This window comes from Scardinius erythrophthalmus, assembly GCF_964197995.2.
Source record: "Scardinius erythrophthalmus genome assembly, chromosome: 25".
Lineage (NCBI taxonomy): Eukaryota > Metazoa > Chordata > Actinopteri > Cypriniformes > Leuciscidae > Scardinius > Scardinius erythrophthalmus.
The window spans coordinates 9,972,554-9,989,449 of NC_138245.1; the positions used below are offsets into that span (position 1 = coordinate 9,972,554).

At 35.6% G+C, this 16,896-nt stretch overlaps 1 protein-coding gene across 4 annotated transcripts in view; it reads left to right on the forward strand.

Moving 5' to 3' along the window:
• Positions 1 to 16,620, forward strand: part of rpn2 (ribophorin II) — a 30,821-nt gene extending 14,201 nt beyond the window's left edge. For 2 of the 4 annotated variants that reach the window (XM_081358594.1, XM_081358595.1), the window contains exons 9-18: positions 3,176 to 3,294; positions 4,201 to 4,306; positions 4,794 to 4,885; positions 4,973 to 5,087; positions 7,327 to 7,521; positions 7,684 to 7,770; positions 9,639 to 9,734; positions 9,903 to 9,978; positions 10,419 to 10,548; positions 16,087 to 16,620. In XM_081358594.1, coding sequence (XP_081214720.1) covers positions 3,176 to 3,294; positions 4,201 to 4,306; positions 4,794 to 4,885; positions 4,973 to 5,087; positions 7,327 to 7,521; positions 7,684 to 7,770; positions 9,639 to 9,734; positions 9,903 to 9,978; positions 10,419 to 10,548; positions 16,087 to 16,102 — 1,032 coding nt within the window. In that variant the 3' untranslated portion in view covers positions 16,103 to 16,620. Of the gene's footprint in view, positions 1 to 3,175; positions 3,295 to 4,200; positions 4,307 to 4,793; positions 4,886 to 4,972; positions 5,088 to 7,326; positions 7,522 to 7,683; positions 7,771 to 9,638; positions 9,735 to 9,902; positions 9,979 to 10,418; positions 10,549 to 14,084; positions 14,182 to 16,086 lie in introns of all 4 variants that reach the window. The other 2 variants (XM_081358593.1, XM_081358592.1) reach the window with 2 other exon arrangements.
• Positions 16,621 to 16,896: the final 276 nt, after the last annotated feature.

Sequence of the window (16,896 nt, forward strand, 5' to 3'; positions counted from 1 at the left end):
TTATTTTTGAATAATTTTGGAAAAATAAAATAAAATCTGAAGAAAATTGGCACTGTTGATCACACTAGTCTAGTCTTAAATTTTTCACTTGGAATTTTGTTTTGAAAAACTTTTATTTTGTACAAAATGGCACAGAGTTACACTTGTGGTGTTCCACTGGGCCATTGTTTCAATTGGCCATTGAAAGTGAATGGGAGAGACGTGTTAGAAGTCCACGAGGAATATCTTTAGATCTGAGTGATGGATTATGGAGAGTTTGGGCTCTTTTTAATCGTAACAATCTCATGTAAATAATGATGTGCCATTTTCCACAATTTATGCATGCTTCATTGAGTTATGAGTTAAAACGCAACATAAGTGCTAGGCTACATCTATATTCAAGGCTCTGTGTGCGCCTGTTGGGGTTCGTGTGTTACAATTCCATTAGGAATATCTTTAGATCTGAGTGATGGATTATGCTGAGTTTGGGCTCTTTTTAATTGTGATAGTCTGCTGAAAATAATGATGTACAGATTTCTACGATCTGTGCATGCTTCGTGAAGTTATGAGCGAAAACCAAACGCGAGTGCTTCATGAGTATATACTTGGCTAGGTGCGTCTGTGGTATTTTCTGTGTTAGAACGCCATGAGGAATATCTTTAGATCTGATTGATGGAATATATTGAGTTTGGGCTCTTTTTAATCGTGAGCTCCTGCTGTAGATAACAATGTGCCATTTTTCATGATCGTGTATGTTTCATGAAGATACAAGTAAAAAGTTCAAGTCTAAACTACCTTGCTTGGCTACGTGAGTATCTTTAGTTCTGAGTGATGGATTATGTTGTACTCATTTTAATTGTAAGCATCTGCTGTAAATAATGATGTGTCATTTTCCACAATCGGAGCATGTTTCATGAAGTTACGAGCGGAAATGTGTCTTAAATTCAGCATCCATATATGGTTTACCCATGGGTCTCTTGAAGGGCTTCTTTTACAAAAACCTCACTCAAGTTTAGCAAAAAGCCTGAAACAATTATGCATGCTGTATTCTACTTATTGAGACCTTTCAAATGACATATGACACAGGACTATCTGAGCTGTATTATGTATTTGTCATATTGCTGAATGTAATACAAAAAAGTAGTTTATAAATTGTTTTTTTCTTCTTCTATTTATCAGCAAATAACTCAGCACTACTAAGGAGTTTATCAAATTGGCTACATTCATTGTAAATTTCAGACTCTAAGCTTTCAAATGACACCTATTTTAAGTTGATCAAGGTAATATTTTTGAAAAATATTGATTATTTATTTCGCAGCTAGGTGGCGCCTGCGTGGGGTACACTCCGTTTTAGAGTGATAACTCAGCACTCGTTAGGATTTGATCAAAGTGAATGGATGCATTAAAAAGCTGAGATTCTAAGCTTTAAAATTATACATATTTTTTGTTGTTCCATTCATTGGTTGCATTGGTCTCTCCCATTCACTTTCAATGGCCCATTGAAACAATGGCCCTCAATGGCCCAGTGGAACACCTCAAGTGTAACTCTGTGCCATTTTGTACAAAATAAAAGTTTTTCAAAACAAAATTCCTGGTAAAAAATTTAAGTAGACTAGTGTGATCAACAGTGCCAATTTTCTTCAGATTTTATTTAATATTTCCAAAATTATTCAAAAATAATGTTTTTTTTACTCAAAAAATGAGATGCCTACTCTCAAATAAATGAGGCCTACAATTAATCAGATGCAAATAGAAATATAAAACCAGTCCTAATTGAAAGAGAACAAGTTGACAAAAAGATTGAATCCAATATTGGGTGATAATATTGCATTACGAGTGATTTATAAGCTATTTTTTGTAGTCCGGTCATTTTTGACCGGGAACACCACAAGAGTGACAAGGTGACAAACCCCCCCCCCCTAAAAATGTAAGAAAATTGTCACAAAACATTTCAGAAGTATTTATACCATCTGTGAATAAAGTCACTAAGTGTCAGTCCAAAGCGATAACATTAACTAGTTTTTTCGGGAAAAAGAAAATCTTCTCCAGGTCAAAATGACCCGAACACCACATGGAGTGTGAAAATTATGCAATGTTGTGCACAAGCTCTGCTACCAGTAGAAAGACTTATTGTGTTCACACTTGGCAGGTTTGGTTTGATTATAATAAACACTGGTGCGAAACACTGGAAAGGTGGGTCTCGGTCAGCTTCTAGATGAACACTTCTAGATGCGGTTCGACTGAAATATGAACGCAACATAGACATCTAAACAAACCAAAAACCGTACGTGTTGTGGACAGAATGCTTAGGCATACCTGCTTTTTCTTGTCATAGTTCCGACCCCTGTACTAAATTGTAATGGGCAAAATCACAACTGTCTACTTGCAGCTGATCTTTGTTTGTGTGTGTAACGGAGGAATTCCTGGTGCTGTTGACTGCTTTACACATTTTCTAAGCTCTTCATGAATGGTAAAAAATGCCATCATATGTACACCAATTCAATGAGCGCTTTTAGCCCAGCACACAGCATTGTTTTGGATGTTTGGTAAGTTCCGTGTTCATGTTTTTTTATGTAGCACTTAATACAATAGATTGCTTAATTAAGCAGCTTTACTATATTAAACATGAAAAACAGTGTCAGTGTCTTGTTTCATCAAAAGTAAAACTTAATTTTCTACTATAAAGTGGCTCTCCATGTTTTTACTCACGGATGTCTGACCTCAACCGACTCATGAAGAGAAATTAACTGGAAAAGATTTCTGCATGAAAAAAGGCAGAGCCTCATCGCACACCTAGCCATTATGTAACCGCTGCGGACCAATGGTAGTACAAAGGTGTTTAGCAGCCGTAGTGAACTCTTATGGAAAGTTCGCTTTGGCAAGCTGTTTCGAACTCCCAAAACAAACTTTAAACAAAGTTTGTTCAGGTCGAAATGACATCACATCAGTTCATTCTTCAATTTTGCTTGGGGCCGTAAATGTATAGTTTTCTTTTTTGGTCTGGACCAAAAGAACCGAACTACAAGTGTGATCACACCATACCCTTTAAAAGGGTATTTACCAAACTCGGACATCTTTCAGTTGTTTGGTCTTGTGATAAGTCTTGATGATAAGACTGAGGTTTGTTTTTCCCAATTCCCAAGTAACTTTTTTTTTGCCCTGAGATAATCTGTACTGTCTGTGTTTGTCAATGCAGCTTCAGGTGACGGATGTCTTGTGCCAGCCGCTCAGTTCAGCCAGGGTGCTAGTGGAGTCCGCCAGTGCTGTGTCCTCAAAATCTGCCATCCTGAGTCAGGCACAATTCACCCTCAGAGAGTATGTGCATTGTAGATCATGGATATTGCTTGTTCTAGAGTTACAAAATACCATACCAATATATGTAGTAGTTGATACCAGTGAAATGTCTGGTATTGATACCAATACCAGTGATTGGCCATACAATTTTGAAACCACAGCAAAAACCTTTATGCATTGAAAGTACTTGGTGTACTCAAAAATAAAAATTGTCATAATTTACTCACCGTCGTGCCGTTCCAAATCAATAAGAATTTTGTTCATCTTCAGAACTTAATCAAGATATTTTTTTATATTCTCTCATCATTTTTGCCCATTTATCAAAGTCTGTGCAGGGAAGCTTTGAAAAGTGCATAAATACATTGTAAAGTAATCGATATTAATCAAGAGGTTTAATCAAATTCTTATGAAGAGACACGATCACTTTATATGATGAACAGATGTAATTTTGGATTTTATTCACATATAAACAGTCATCAACGCACATACATAGGACTCATAAAACATGGTGAATGACAGCTCAGACGTGCGTGGTTGACCTGCAAGAACCAGTGAGGTTTGTTCTTGTGCGTCAAGCAAGCACGGTTAGGCTTTGTGTTTATATTATATTTTAAACTATCTATTTAAATATATAGTGTGCACAGTGCTTGAATATTTTAGATTTGCTGAGTAAGTTACCTGAAAAACAAGAACATTTGCAATGGGGGTAAAAAGTAAACAATACATTGATTTGGTACTACTGTAGAAGGACTGCTATTCTTATTTCGTCTTATATTTTACTATTAGTGTGGTTACAAAATACCAGTATCATTTTTTTTTTTCTAAAATATTTCACAATTGTGGATAAGTAATGCAATAATTTGCCTGATGCCTATAATTTTTTTTTTAAATATTGAATGTTTTAAAAGTCTTTTCTCTGTTTCACAGTGGGGTTTTTGAGCTGAATTTCATGGCCAGCCAACCAGCGAGTGGCTACTATCAGTTCTCTGTTGTCATTGATGGTGACAGCCGATTTGTTGCCAACCATGTTGAGGTACTTAACTGAATCTTTGACACGGACTAGGGGGGAAAAAGTTGAGTTGTTTGTATCTGTTTAGCTTATGTGTTGTGTCATGACTACATAATTCACACATTCGGTCAAAGAGTTGACCTCAGTGTTCAAGTCTTAATTGTTGCAATGAACTGTGATTCATTTCCTTATTCACTCAACATTCACGTTTAATTGGTCAAGCAAGCATTCATTCACATTGTAGCTATCCAAAGAATAATTGCTCTGACTGTTCAGTGTACAATTATAAGGTCAAGAGCATGTCACATTTCCTGTGGAGATTTTCAGAATTCATAGGCCTCTTTCACTGATCAAAGTAAAAAAAAAAATACAAAAAAGACACAATTACTGTAATTGCCGTATTTTTCCTTTCTCCCAGCACATTTATGAATGTCCTTTTTAATGTATTACAATAATTTCTTAGTAATTTTAAAGCCTAAGATTGAAACTTGTTTGATTTTTACTTTCTCAGCTCAAAGTGAAGGTCTCTACCCGAGTTGCAATCAACAACATGGATTTGTCTGTGGTGGACAAGGACCAGAGCATTGGCCCCAAAACCACAAGGCAAGATTAGTTTTTATCAAGCTCCTTTTCTTTTATTTTAATTTTATTGTAAAACTGTGCCAACATATGCCAAATTCTGTGCTTCAGAGTGGAATATTCAACTAAAGCCAAAGCGTCTTTTATGGCGGACAGCCATCAAAACTTTGTCATGATGTTCCAGTTGGTTGATGAGACCACAGGAGTGGAACTCACCCCTCATCAGGTGATTATTATAACCAAAATTATTTTATATTTTTTATTTTTTGCTTGTATTTACATCATAAAGTATAAAATGTGCCCTATTTTGTAGTCTTTCTATTTTTTTTGCCTTCATTATAATGATAATTGCGGCACAAGCATTTTTGTCCTTTGCATGTCAATTTTAGAGTGCACAAACACCAAGGACAGTCTTAAAAAGAATATGTCTGGTTCATAATTCTAAGAATGAAATGAGAAATTATATTTTATGCCAATTTGTTTTATTTGAATTCCTATTTGAATATTTTCCTGATTAATTAGGCACACTCTCCCAACTAATTCTGATAAATTTACTGTTTAAATTTTATAGTATTTATCAAGGTATTTGATTTAACTTAGAATCTATTTAGAATTACTTTAAAGAAAAATGTCCTCCTGATTTGTTGTAGTAATTTGGAGGAAAATATGCTTATTTGTCATGAAAATAGTCACAGTGCAAAATATCTTAACTTTCCTTCAAAATACTTTTTTAAATGCAAAGTATAATTTCTTGAAATGTGAGAAATTACATAAATATGTTCATGTTTTCAGAGAAAACCAGTAATGTTAAATCAGGGTTGCCATCTTTTCAAGCTCTGTCTCAAGACAACACAAAATAAAAGGGCACAGCCCAATTTCTCTTGAACCTCAAAGGAACTTGTATTCATAGAACTGAATTTGAGCTGCTTATTGCATCAGATGCTGACAGAGTGCTTTACCGTTTAATGGAATCGCTTGCCCCAGTATATAACATATTACAATTCTGTGCAGGTGTGTACATAACTGGTGCGCATGCGTGGTAAAAATAAATGGTGCGCAGCTGATAACGGAGGGAAGCTCTTTTGAGTACCAACATTTTTGTCATTTTTGAGGACAGGGACACATTTATTTACTGGAGTAGGATTTTTCTCCATCTCTGGTAAGATAGCAATCATGATGATAAGTGTATTCATTAATTATTAGGGGTGCAAGTGTGGATCTGTATGGACCAGGCCCCACGGTTCGGCACGCATTTGATTCGTGGATTAACTGCTAAAATGAACTATCATAGAGTGAAATTTTATCATTTGGATGTTTTGTTTTGCCAATTTACACTTTCAAATGATTTTTTAAACGTGAAAGAAGAGGGAAAAATCGGGACTTGTGCGCTGTTAGCTAAGTGTAGGATAAGTGTGCTGCGTAAAGTGTTCACTTGAGAACCAGACCAAAAAAGTTATGTGCACCCCTGATTATGTGCATATTTACATTTCGCAAGTTTGCCATAACCCTGTAAATGAACAAAGTATAAGCATAACTTTCAAAATGTACACGTAAGCATTAGGGGTGGGACAAAATATCGATAGGTTGATATATCGTTGTCCTTCATGGCTCCTTCAGATGGCGCTCTGTACACGACTGAGGGAATGAGGGAAACGTGAACATAAGAAGCTTAAGAATTTTAATCGGATGTCGGCCAGCAGTGTGAGTAAAATAATAGATGTCCCAGAGTTCAATAACTGGACGAAGAGTTCACTACGGTGAAGAGCGTCAAAGATGTCCATTCACAACATGTTTTGGAAGCTTTGATCATTGTAGCCAATAGCGCGTGAACACAATGGCCAACCAGAGGTGTTTAAGAAACTGCTCAACAGCGCTCAAAATGCTAGGGGGAAATGCTGTCAGTTTACACACAAAGAAAAGTTTTTAAGCTTTTAAAAAGTATAAAATGTTTAGTTTACCTAAAATGTTAAAATTGTATCGTGAGGTACCCTGTGATTCCCTCCCCTAGTATGCGTGTCAAACAGATGGAGCTCGACAGAGAAATGAGTGCAATAATTTTTTGTAAAATATGTACAGTATTTTCATGCATTATAAAATGTATGCAAGAAATTATATTTTATAACAGTAACTGTAATGAGAATCCTTTACATTTAGTCCCTATAAAAACAATAAATGGCATGTTACTTTCTTCAGAGGACTGAATGTGTGTTGTTAAAGAACATTCTGTCTCTCCATACAAAAATAAATACAATAGTTAAGCTAGTTAATGATTGTCATCTAGTGCATCTAGCACAACATTAGGCTGAAGTATTTGTAAAATTAATTGTTGGATCTGTAACCTCAAAATCATTGATTCAGTCCATGTTATCAAAATCTCACTCAGCCAGGCAAGCAAAGTTGGCAACCCTGGTTAAATTCACCTTTCAAAAATATTTGATTAAACTGATTCAAGTCATTGTTCTCAGACCTTTGTGAGGTTACACAACCAGAAGACAGGTCAGGAGGTTGTGTTTGTGGCTGAACCTGACAGTAAGAACTTGTATAAGTTTGAGCTGGACACAGCTGAGAGAAAGACAGAGTTTGACTCCATCTCTGGCACCTATGCTCTTTACCTGATGGTGGGAGATGCTACGCTGGACAACCCCATTTTGTGGAATGTGGTAAGGCAGTTATTTTTACTGGAGAATGCTGGCATCTTGAAGTAAACTTTTGTAGGTTTCTTATGTTCGTCTTTTTTTCTGACATGTTTGGAAATTAAGCTGTTGAAATGTTACAAAAGACATGAAATCGGTCTTTGAAATGACTTTAAATTCTTTTCAAAGGCTGATGTCGTGCTGAAGTTTTTGGATGAAGAGGCACCTTCAGCAATTCAGGCTAAAACTTTGTACACACCCAAACCGGAAATCCAGGTAAGCTCTCCAGTGACTGGAACAGCATCACAATAAATGTTGTGCCTCTAGGGCTTGGCGACATATTGGATGTCTATGATTTTGAATAGTTTTTTTCTGGTTATGTAATATATCCATGATGTAGCTTGGTTTTTATAATGATTGCAATGCACTATATTTCTGTGTGTCATGAGTTTTGCAATGTTTGTCTAATGGCTCCCAAATATGAGTGTTAATATTAATGTTGTAAAAAATGCTTCGATACTGAAAAAATGCTAAGATACCAGCCTTTCTGCTGTACTAATTCATTTCGGTACCTGCTTGATAGGTGGCTGTTTCACCTGTGCGCGCTTTGTGAAGAGCATCACGCTTTGTGAAGAGCAAGGATTATATTCACAATGCATTTTTGAAGCTTTGAGATTTGTAGCCAATCACAGACATGTCTGTTGAGTGGATGAGTGCTATGGCCAATCAGACGTGTCAGTGCAAGCTCACTGTTCTACACGCTTGCAAACTCTCATTATAACCAACACGTATTAACAAGAGATTCATTATGCAGCATAGACAGCTTTTGTTTTTATTATAACAGGACTCACAAGAGTGTTCAGTCAGTGAGTTCACTCTGAACTGAAATGATTGACAGCTTCAGTGATTTATAAGCGGAGCAATCACTTTCTGTATATATAACCCATTCACATTTTGAGTTGATTATTTTTCTTCATGCTGCCAAGTACACACTGTAAAGATGTGGGATTAAATCCGAAATTGCGATGACCATACCAACGGAAGGTCAAAACAAATGTATCTGTCAAAATAGGTCTGTGCATTAAGTCTTGGAGTGTAAATACAAATCTGCCACTTGTTCTGTTGTGTAATGTTTCTTTGTTATTCATTTTATTAATGTTTACTTGGCCTTTTTTAAAGCAATGTTTACTCAGTGTAACTATGCAGTTTTCAACCCTCTTTGTATTGCTACAGTGTCGGTAATATGTGTAAAAAAAAAAAATGCGGACCTGGCAACTCTGGTATGAACTAAGGGTGAATCATAGGGTTAACGAGCCTGCTTTATCGTCCCTATTTTTTAATGCGTTTTAATGCTTAATGTGTTATTGTTGTATAGATATCCCTAAATTCAACAGAAGACCTTTTTTTCACACACACAAAAAGTTGCAGCCTGACGTGTTTTTCCGCAACCTTTTGATTTGACAGGATATAATCAGCCCTGATCATCGGCTGATACGTCGATGCATCCCTATTATTGATTGGTGTGTTTATACAGTTTTTAACCATTAGTAAGAAGGGTATGCAGTAGCAGTTCATAGAGGTTTCCTCTCAATGCACTCTACATTGCCCTCTTTGTGGACATTGACCATGTGAACTCATTTGAACAAAAGGCACAAGATGCTATTAGGAACATTATTCAAGTTATGGTGGATAACGGTTTTGCTTAAGTCACCTTAAATACTGCTGTCATTAAAGAAAAGAGGAACATACCAAATAATAAAAAAAAAAAATCTGGCATCCATGTACATTTTTATTAGAAATTTGAGTAATTAAGCATTGACACATTTTATTGAACAAGAATAATGCAAAATAGAAGCATTCTCATTCATAAGAGAATATTGCTGTTTTTTTTTATTGCTCTTTTTTCTTTTCTTACATTACACTTTTGAATTTAAATATTCAAATATCCTACATTAAAAATTTTGAATTTAATTGATCATAATGAAATGATGGTTCCTCAAAGAATATTAGAGCACATAGGCTATACATATTGAGATGTATATCGAAAGGTTTAAAAAAAGTGTTTTTTTGTTTTTTAACTATCACTCAGTCCTGTGTCACCTCATTCTTGTTTTTTTTTTTCATTAATTTTATTGTTTCTACAGCATCTGTTCAGAGAGCCAGAGAAGAAGCCACCCACAGTTGTATCCAACGCATTTACTGCCTTGGTCCTCTCTCCATTTCTGCTCCTGCTCATACTGGTAAGGACTTTCTGACCCATTATTATGAGTACATCAAAAATGGACTTGCCATTAAAATAAATCTATGTAAATTAATGTTGTGATGTGTCACATTTCCATGTATTCAGTATATCATTCTTCTACTCTTTCTGTCATGTTCATTTTTTTTTCTCTCTGTCTCCTATTCAGTGGTTTAAACTTGGAGCCAATATCTCAAACTTCACTCTGTCACCCAGCACTATTCTCTTCCACATAGGCCATGCAGGTAAATTGGCAGACTTTTACTACATAGCACTCGGCAGTACTTAAGTGTGATCAATAGAGTCAATAGAGTGCAGCAGTTGGGTTCAGAAAGTACAAATCTCATTTTCTTCATAGAGAAATATCATTTTCTTTTTACATTGACATAGGTTAATGTTTGTTTTTTCCTTCAGGACCCAAATTTTACATTGGACATGAGGTCAAGATCTAGCACAGTGCAAAAGCAGTTTACTCAATATACTCAATAGACTCAATATATTCCTCATTTCAATCAAACACTGTAATTGGCAATTAATTTATTTAAAAATAACTAATTTAACAGTTTTCAGTGATTAATCATATTTACACATTAAATCTCTAAGTGAATTTATAATGCATGTAATGTGACATGCTTCTGAGAGAAAATGTAATATTCTGGTTAAAAAAAATTCTCTTCACTTGCAGCTATGTTGGGTCTGATGTATGTGTACTGGACCCACTTGGACATGTTCCAGACTCTGAAGTATCTGGCTATTATAGGCAGCCTCACATTCCTGGCTGGGAACCGCATGCTGGCACAGAAAGCTGTGAAAAGGTACAGTATCCATTCATATTTTAAACCTTTTCAAAAACACATTTGTCCATTATGAGAAACGTGAAGTTTTTCTTTCAAACTGTCCTTTTGTCAGCACCATTATAGTAAAGTTTTGCAGATTCTTAAAGTCCCACTCAAACAAGAAGTCAGGTTGGGACAAATTGAGTGGCTTATTCCCCTTTATAAAAAAAAAAAAAAAGCTAATACCGTTTTGTTTACAGCCTGGCAAATCCTCATTTGACAGCTTAAAAATATTACATTTTAAGTCTTAAAGAGTTATATTACTTGTTACTACAGCAAAACAATGATAATTTTTTGTAATACTGATGTTGTTTCATTTGTAAAGCTTGTCGTTTATTTTGGTGCATGGCACCGGTGTTATCTCTTCTACTTGTCAGTGCTGTTAATGCAAAGTCTGTTGATGTGTGTTGTTTTAAGTGCTGACTCTGTCAGTCAGAAACTTCTTTCTCTCAATATTGCATTTACACTTGCATGGTGACAAGTGTATGTAAACGCAGCATAAAATGAAGAAATATTTACCTACATGCATTTTGCACAAAAATATTTAATTGCATCAAAAATATAACAAGTGACTTTGGTAACATTTTGCAATAAGGTTTCGTTTGTTAACATTAATTAATTACTTTAGTTTACATAAACTAAGCATGAACAATATTTCTACAGCATTTATTAATCTTAATGGTAATTTCAACATCTACTAATACATTATTAAAACCAAAAGTTGTGTTTGTTAACATTAGTTCATGTACTGTGAACTAACATAAACAAACAATGAACGACTGGATTTTTATTAACTAACATTAACAAAGTTTAATAATACTGCAACAAAAGTATTGCTCATTGTTAGTTCATGTTAGTTACAATAACTAATGTAAACAAAGAGACCTTATTGTAAAGTGTTATAGAGACTTCTGTGAACAAATGAACCGTTTAGGAACATGAAGCTAGTCTTATCAAGCTGGTCTTTAGGAACCTTAAAGGCCAAATTGAATTTACATTAAAGTCAGTGTGATATTAACAGTGTTCATTAATTATACATTGTGATTCGTGATCAATATCATAATGAATACATCAAAAATATTTGATATAGGGCGCAGCCCTATTTCTGACGCAGTAAAACTTGACAATTGAGAGGCTTTGATTCAGTTCAGCAAAATGTTCAGACTGCCCTTGGTTGCCTTCACTCTGAACATTTTGCTGAACTTGTGGATGTGTCACTGTCTCTGTAGTGTGTGCTTGATTCACTCAGAAGTTTCCTCTCCTCATTTTCTGTCTTTTGGGACTAGATTAATTTCACAAATTTAGAATCTACCTCCATGGTATGACCTACTAATTAACAGTCGTTCACTTTCAATTAATCTGTAGTGCCTTCAGAGAGACCATAGGGAGAACGTAAGTGCCCATTCAGAGATTAGTTTTAAGGGTTTAGTGTTTTATTATTTTCTAGGCACAATTCTGTACAGCGGGAATGCCTTTTAAGAAGGGTTTGGCTTCTGCTTGTCTAGAGTTTCATCTCTTTCCCAAAGGGACATTCATACATGCAGCAATTAAGGGCAAAGAGTCCTAAATTTATTAACTATCAATGAGAGTCTGTGATATCTGATGGCATTAGGAGACAGTTGATGCAACAGAGTTGAGAAAAGTTCTACTGATGTCAGGGAAGCTCATCCATCTGTAGTCAAGTTTAGGTGTCTTATGTTTATTGCCAATACATGTCATGGCAGGTTTTCAAAAGTTATGGCCAGTCACACAGCCTCTAAGAGCAACTAGCAGTACAGTGACCTGGTAATTCAGTGTTAAAGGGGCCCCTATTATGGATTTTTGAAAATTACCTTTCATGTAAAGTGAAAGTGCACCGTATATAAATTTATTGTCTTTCAAAAGTTAGAGTCGACTCTGAGTCAATTAAATGAACCGTTTTTTCAAACGAGTCATAAGCCTTTTCGTTGGGACGTCAAGACGAAACCTTAGCATATTCCGCGCGCAGACACCAGGGAAAACTTGAACCTCAAACCTGCAGCTGATTCCTGTGGATACTGGATCATGTTGAGGAGAAGCTGTGCTCTACAATGTGAAGGTAAAACCAGTTTGAAGGTAAAACCATGTGAAGAATCAGTGGTTAAAATTAATCTTTACCACGATACCACAGCAGTGTAATCCTAAACTTTTGCTGTGTTCCCTTCATTTTACTGACAGACGACTACTCAAATCTCGTAGTTCAATCCAGGATTCGCAAACCGCTTGCTCTTGAAAGATGGTGTTCAAAATACTTAGTTTTGAGTTTTATATTGTGTAGGTCTCCTGCTAACTGGTTAACTCACATTATTGCTGTCTTACTGAAATACTTCTGCTGATCAGTTGTGGGCCACACTATTATCTAAAACTGTATATTAATGCAGATCGTCTGTCGTTCTTACTACTTTGAGGAAAGATTAAGCATGGAGCAAGATTTGTTTTACCCACGTTTGTTACATCAGTCATTCACGCTAGAGCTCGGCTAATGTATGCACTGTTATTGATACAGTTTCCACATGTTCACCGCAATAAATTAGAAAAATATTCGGTACATAAATAAGTAGGCCTATAAGTAAAATAATCAAGAGATGGAGATGCACTTGTTAATGCTGATGGTGAGGAATTACAGTTGCAACATCTCATAATGTACCTCAAACCGAGTAGTGTATCATTGAGAAACGTCCTGCTCGAGTTGTCCTTGCGATGGAAGTTCGGGTTGAATGAATTCTTCCAATGTTTAATCATCGGACTCGCGCTTGGATTGATATGGTAAAATAAACGTCATTGTTCGTTACTGTGTTTAGTTTATGGTGTAAGAAGCTTCAGGACACGCAGAGCTGACGCTGTTATGGCAATGGGCGTTTTTGTTTTCGACACACGCTGTACGCGGTATACCAATCACAACAGACTGAGCTGTCTGGCCAATCAGAGCAGAGTAGCTTGCGGAAAGGAGGGATTTAGAGAGACTGGTTCATCTGACGAGTCGTTTGAGAATCATTGAAAATGTTGTGAATTTTTATTTAGACCTGTAGGATTCTCCAAATTAACATTAGGAAACTTTAAAATAGCATAATAGGGGCACTTTAAAGGCACTGTATTTGTGATGGGGCATTAAGAGCCTCTCACACCAAGCACAATAACCATAAAGTTTTAATAATCGTTCCAATTCTTTGAGAATAGGGAAATCCACACCACAGCTATAACGATAAAGAAACAGGAACAATGTCGTTGGAATCACTTTCAGAGTACTTTTTCTTTTCAGATGCTGAACCATAAAAACTTTGACAGTTAATCAAAATCCACCCGGCTTTAAATAGCTCGAGCATTTAAAGCAGCAGGTGACAAAACAGCACCGTACATTTATGATAACGTTATCATTTGTTGGTATGGATTCTAATATAGTTATCGTTCTTGGTGTGAACAGACTTTAAGTCTCTGTGTTTGTTTATTTAACCCTTCTGCGTTTTTCCATTCCTTCTCTTTCTTTACCCTTCCTTTAGGATCGCTGCAGAACAAAGTAGTAGATTGGCAAAGTATAGGAGTCTGCGGTAAATGCCTGTATATTATGCAAAACGAAATGCCAGTCTTCAGGCTGAAGTAAGGCTTGCTGTTGCCACCTGTGCATCCCATAATATTGCATCAACATAATTTCCATGCCAACACCTACTGCATGGCTATGTCAGTGTGTTTGTGAAGTGAAGCTCACAACCTCCTCTGAAACATAATCGCCATTTGTGACTGTCAAGCCATATTTTTCATGTCATGCTATTTATTGATCAGATTGTTGTGATCACTTGTTTTTGTGTACGCTTGTTTCACTCCATTAGTGTGTGCAGTGACGGACTGCTAAACTACGGTTCAGGCCCTGTATGATAAATTGCTTGGTCTGAGAGTTGATATTTATTTAGTCCCAAAGTCTTTTTGTCACTGTGAAAGTTACTCGGCTGCGGAATTGCCTGATTAAAGTTCTGCTTGAGCAACTACTCTGTAAACTCCAAGGAGCAAATTCATTAAACTATTGTTTTCAGTGCAAACATGAATCGTTCTACACTGTAAAACCTATCTTTCAAAAATACCAAATGAAACAAGTTGATTTGCTTAAAATATTACCTAGTTATGTGTTTTTGGGTGATCTGTTAGTATTTAATGTTCTGTAATGTTGAAATTTTAAAGGGTTTCTGTTTTAGGGGTTACCATTCCCATGAAAAGTAAAGATTTTCAGGGAAATTAGATCAATGATTGGCCATATTTTGCAATGAAGACCATATTTTGCTTTATTTACAAAGCAATGGCTGTGCACACGCACAGTGATAGTCTCTTTGCTAATTACTGTAGTACATGCAAGTGTGCTTGTTCTATCGCTAACTAACATTTAACTGTAAAATGCAATTTAATTAAGTTTTAGCTACACAAAGTATTTAAGTGGAATTATAGTTTAATTAAATTGTATGTGGACTCAAATGGAGCAAATTCACAGTACTCGTAAACATTAGTTTTTAAATTTAAATGGTTGAAGGTAATCGTTTTCCTCAAATGGTTTGAGTTCCTAGACTGGTTGAGTTTTACAGTGTATGGAAATAAGGGGCATCATAGAGTGTTCTGGATTCACAAATGGCAGCAACATTAGTGCAAGGGTTCTCAACTGTTGCTACTTTGAACATGACAGCACAAACATTACTTTATCATACAGAAGTAACAATCTGTTTGAAATTAAATTTAAAATAATGAATCTGCACTAAGTATCAGCCTTTAACATCAACAACAAAATATATTTGGAGGTTTTTCTCCATCTTTTTAAAAGTCTGTTTATTTAGCACTATTAAATGCTTGGATGTGTTTATTATCAGTATTTAGCATGTGATGCTGTACACTTTCAGTAAAGTATGCTAGATCGGAATAGCCTGCTGCATCATTCTCAACCTTACACTGAACTGGTCTGCAAAATGAGAAATTGAATTGCAAAAATGATAGTTCTGTTTAGTGTTTGCACCAATACCTGATTGGCATAGGTTGCCATTTAATCAGGTGCTGCATTATAGACGAGATGCATGCTAATAAACAATTGTCAATGCATGAAATTTATTCTCCCCCTCCTAAAGTTGTTTTGAATACTTGAATATGACCATGATAAAAGTTGTGCAATATTGCTCCATTTAAAATAATTTTCTTTTACAGTGCTTGCAATGCAGCACTATATTGACATTTTAACTTTCTTTAGTGTTTGAAAATTTGAATTTAGCATTCGAAATACAAACCAACAGATGGTGTCATCTTGATATTTGCATACAGCGTAGTGGTCTTTTCCTGCATCTGTTTAACCTTATTCAAGGCAGTGTGATTGACAGCAGGAAGATTTGATGGCATTGCAGAATATGAAGAACCAAAGTTTAAAACCTAAGCTCACCTTAATCTTCAACAATGTTTTGTTGCCTTGCAAGCACTACTATTCCTTCAGGAAGTACAAATCTAGTTTTAATCAGAACTTAATATTCTCTTTTTCAGACTTGAAAGAAAATGATGCTGGCAAAATCAAGAAGACGACGGTGGATGCTTCATAATCAATATATTTTTTTTTTTTTTTTTTTCTTTAAGAAATTTGGGAACAGAATTATTGGTGGTGGTTTAAAAGAGAAACAAAAGTGTAGGCCGAAATGTTCTGAAATTGACAAAAATGAGAAACATGTTTGTTTTTGTTTTTTTCCTAAAACAAAGCACTGTAAGATGAATGATACTGAGGATATATGATGATTGTTGCTTGTACATTGAGTCTTGTTTGGTGTTAATGCAAATGAAAACTTGTGATGTTCTGTTGTTGTTTTCTCTCTTTATTTTGGGTTCATTTGTTTGTTTTTGACAAATTCCTGTCCTCAGATTTTTGCAATGAATAGTGAAGCATGTTCCTGTTGGGAGCAAGAGGTTTTCTTTGTCATCAAGCAAACTGAATTGTTGAATCATTCTCCCAGTAATCACCACACAGATGGCTAACGTGTGTTAGTTAAGTGTTTTTTAAAATAAATAAAACCATGAAAACACGTGCTTATTTAGTGGGGGTTTTTTTCTGGAGCCAATGCTGTTTTTTAGAGAGCAGTGTGATGGATATAATGCTGATATCTGCCACCAGTCAAAAGTTTCATGTCACACACGTGTCAAGTCAAAAACTTAACATGGAAATTGCCTAAACAAAACAAAATAATTATATTCTGTAGGGCACACATCTCGTTCTCGATCTTATGATGGAAAAAAGTGTGTTGAATTTGATTTATTAATCAAGTTACACAAATTTGTTCATGTAACTTTAACATCATGCACTCT